At 45.4% G+C, this 4,352-nt stretch overlaps 1 protein-coding gene across 1 annotated transcript in view; it reads right to left on the bottom strand.

Annotated features, from left to right (window-relative positions):
- The window catches only part of Kdsr (3-ketodihydrosphingosine reductase), a 49,008-nt gene that overhangs the window by 7,467 nt on the left and 37,189 nt on the right, over positions 1-4,352 (bottom strand). Inside the window, exon 9 of the mRNA XM_005348293.2 lies at positions 1,129-1,230. Within this exon, the coding sequence (XP_005348350.1) occupies positions 1,129-1,230 (102 nt within the window). The remainder of the gene's footprint in view (positions 1-1,128; positions 1,231-4,352) is intronic.

Genomic DNA, 4,352 nt, shown 5'->3' on the forward strand with positions numbered 1-4,352 from the left:
TGCAGCGTGAGACTAGACTACCTGCAGACTAGAACTACTGCAGACTGTGAGTTCCCATCCATCCAGGGCATCCTCGAACCCTGTTTGTGTAGTCCTAGCTGCTGGGGCGCGATGACAAACAAGAGCGACGTAGGCCCTGTCCCTGCAGATCTTCTACCTAACAATGTTCACTGTCAGGCAATCCTATGACAGCTGGTGCAGTTCAGAGTGTGATAGACAGAAGGGAAGGAAATGCCTGAGGGAAAACTAGGGAGCTACATGAATGCACCTTACACAAATGCCTACAGATCCAATGCTTTGTTGACACAGATGCTTGGTTCTGTGCCCCACACATCCCTCCAGTTAGAGCTCTAACCACATGTCTGCGGTCACCATTACATCACCCAGAAGTCACAACCGCAACATGGCAAACTCTGTAAAGGTTATGACCCTCTTATACCTTGCCATCTGGGGAAGACAGAGCCTTATCAACAGAAGTGAACTTTCAGCCCTGGAGAGACGGACTGCAGCACTGCTCTCCCTGATTCTCGGCACCTAGATGGCAGCTTATAACTCCACTTGTTTCAGGGAGATTCCATGGGCACTGCACACATGTGGTGCACAGACATACGTGTAAGTGAACCACTTATGCACACTTAAAATTTAAAAATTAAATACTAAGAGTTGGAATTCTCATGTATCCTGGATGAAACTATAAATTCCATGAGGGCAAAGTGTGTGGAATGCTCTCCTAGAATCTCCTTCAGCCACCAGTGGCTAGATCACTAGAAGAGGGATTCTAAGCTAGCATCTCATTGTGGACAGTGCTGCTCTACACAATCCTAGACCAAGTACCCCTTTTCAAACACAGTAGAGCAAGGGCTCGTTACTGAAAACACAGGTGACCACCCAACAGAGGCGATCCTTCAGCCACCTGCGGGGCCCAGTACCTCACTTTAACCAATATATACCCCTACCCTACTTCCTGTTTACTTACAGTTGGCAGAGAAAGAAAACGAAACTTTGCATTAAAACTATTGCACTCTGCTCAGGGAAGCTGGAGAGGTAATCCTTGTATTGTCCATTCATCTGTGCTGTCAGTCTACCTGGCTGTGTGTCTGTCTGGATGCTGGCTAAGGAAGGGCTTACCTGCTGGAGTCCTTCAGTGATGGAAGTCACTGGGGCCATTCCACAGGTCAGGGAAGAGAGCATATACCCATCAGAGCCAATGGAACTATTAAAATTTCCCTGCTAAAAAAAGAAGCAAGAGAAAATGAGGGGTATGGAGTAAGTTAAGGAGTCAGTTCAGTGCTGGAGAAGCAATGCAGTCTGCCCCTCGCTTACGTGGGGTAGGATAGTGACTTAGAAAACCAGAACTAAAGAATGGACACACAGACTCAGTGCATGTCCAGTTCTGAAAATGTAACTCCACAGACCCTGAAAGGGTCTAGGGACAATGCAACTGTCAAATAATATTTGGACATTTAGCTGGTCTCCACCACTGACGTTTGTACTGAAGGGCAATCTGCCACAGGACAACCCAGTGGTTTTCTGTGAGTGTGGGCTAATGGCCCTAATTCAGTCACTGCCACTCCACTACAGGGACAAAGACACAGACAAAGAAAACACAATAGAAAAAAGTCTTTAAGAACCAGAAAGAGGCATCGTACTTAAAAACACTTGATAAAACAAAAAAGTTCAGCATCTTATTAAACAGTAACCTTTGGAGACAGCTCTCTTCCATACAACCCCCATGCCCCCAGCTTCCTGTACTGACAGTACAGGAAGGTACCCGAGGTCTGAAAAAGCCAAGTGGAAACCCCAGAAAGAGATTCCTAAGTGTTAAACTGCATGCTGTCTGCACGGCACACTGGCACCTTGGGCTGTCCAGCTCTGTCCCACCTGGAATATGTGTCACTTCCTTTTCATCGGTATAGCCAAGGGCTTAATCCAATGTCTCAGGCTGCCCTGTGAGCTCACAATGTAACTGAGGATGACCTTGAATCTCTGATCCTCTTGCCTCTACCTCCCAAATACTGGGATTGCAGATGTATATCATCACCCTCAGGTCATGTGGTACTCGGGATGGAAGCAAGGCTTCATGCATGCGAGGTTATCACTCTGCCAACTGAGCTACAATCCCCAGCTAAGCTTCTGCATGGGAGTGTATGGGGACACACACAGCGGACACGGCAATCAGTACCATCTGACATTGGCTAGTCTTGGATCATCCCCTAGAGGACAAGGAATACATTTATCACACACCACTCTGCATGTGGTAAATGCTTAAACTGGGAATAGTAAGGATGGCTGACACCTTGAAGAAAAGCCCTCTTGCCACGGCTCGGAGATGAACTTCCTGACTAAAGACTACTCTCCTATTTGACAATGGTTGACCAGCGGCTGCATTTGGACTCAGGTTTATGGCATAAATGGGGCAGAGAACAAAGTGAACTTGGGGCTTGCAGGAAAACCACAGGGTACACATGTGGGTGGTGATAAAATCTGAGCTTTTAAGGAAAAATTAAAATTTGGGAAAATTTTACCAACCAGTGTGAGACTGCTGGGTTCCTAATATTTCCAGATCTCTGATGAATGTGACTTTTGATAACCTAGTGATTTCATATCTTCCAAATGACAACGATGAGATTCAAAGCACAAACCAGAGACTGATGTCAACTCCAGGAGAACAAAAAGTTCATTGGTGCAGCGTCTGATTTCTCACTGCAACCTTTAAGAAACTGCTCTTTGTCAAGTTGTGGGTTAAATATAAAAAGAGAAAATTATGTCCATAATTATCTGAAAAACTTAGTGAAGACTTTGTTGTCTCCCAACTACGTATCTGTTTAAAGTCAGGTTTTCTTCAAACGTTTCAAAAAGAATGTATTTTAACAGACTGGCCACAGAAGCAGACACCAGAATCCAGCTGGCATTTATTAATGCAGACCTTGTACAGGCTCGTGAAAATACAATACCACACTTCGCATGGAATTTTTGTTTGAAAACAGTTATTTTTGAGCCAGGCATGGCAGTGCATGCCTGTAACATCAGCACTTGAGAAACGGGAGAAGGGTCAGCAGTTCAAGGTCATTCTCAGTTGAAGACTGAGTCTGAGCCAGCGAGCCACGGGAACCCTGTATTTAAGAAACTAAGAACAGGGACAGCTCCAAGGACAAAAGCTCTTGCACGTGAGTCTGGTGATGTAAGCTCCACCCCAGAACTCAGTGTAAAAAAAGAACTGACTCCCCAAAGTTGTTCTCTGACCTCCATACTCACACGTGCACACCCACATGCGCGTGCACACAGACACACACACACACACACACACACAATAAAACTGAAAGAAAAGGAGGCACACAGCTGCCTGAACTCCAGTTCCAGGGGATATGGCGCTCTCTCCTGGCCATGGCAGGCACTGCGCATAAATAAATCTGTTTAAAAATGTAATGAATTTAATGTCTGCTGCAGTCTATTATTCTTTCTCTTTTCTCTTACGTTCTGTTTTATTTGGTGTGTGTGTTTTGCCTGCATGTACGTCTGTGTATCACATGTGATCTAGGAAGTGGTGGGCTTCCATGTGAGTGGAGGGAATCAACCCAGGTCCTTTACAGGAACAAGTGCTCTTAACCACTGAGCCATTCCACATTTACTTGATTTTAAAGGACTTCATCTCATCACTAAATCTCTCCCACCATCCTCTAGTGGTGCTGGTGATGAAATCCAGGGCTTCGCATATGCAAAGCCAGAACTTACCCTTGAATCTCTCTTCACAGCCCTCCAACTAAATATTTGAAAAACTATACTTTCAGTATCTATTATGGCAAATATTGAGAAACACAGGCCTGTCAGGCATGACGGTGCATGCCAGCACTTGTAATCCCAGCATGTGGGAGGCAAGCATATCTGAATTCAGGCCAGCCTGTTCCACATAGTGAGTTCTAGAACAGCCAGAGCTATGCAGTGAGACCCGTCTCAAAACAACAAACGAAAAAGACAAATATATCCCAGATAAACATATGGGTTTTTTGGTGTCAATAATTTATAAACTATAATGGGGTCAAGAAGACCAAGTTTGAAATCTACCTCACGAGATGAATCTTGCCAAAACTGGAAGCACGATTTGGGGTCATTAAAAGCACAGGTGGTGGAGCAGGGGGGGAAGCTTGCTCTATGGTAGAGAGCATTTGCTGCTCTTAAAGAGGATAAGATCCTTTAGCTTCCAGCACCAACACAAGCTCCCGTAACTCTGGTTACAGGGAAACCAATGCCCTCTTCTGATCATTTGGGCACTGCACAGCACACACACGGTACACATGCACACTTGCAGGCACTGCACAGCACACATACACAGTACACATGCACACTTGCAGGCA

This window comes from Microtus ochrogaster, chromosome 6 (assembly GCF_000317375.1).
Source record: "Microtus ochrogaster isolate Prairie Vole_2 chromosome 6, MicOch1.0, whole genome shotgun sequence".
Classification (NCBI taxonomy): domain Eukaryota; kingdom Metazoa; phylum Chordata; class Mammalia; order Rodentia; family Cricetidae; genus Microtus; species Microtus ochrogaster.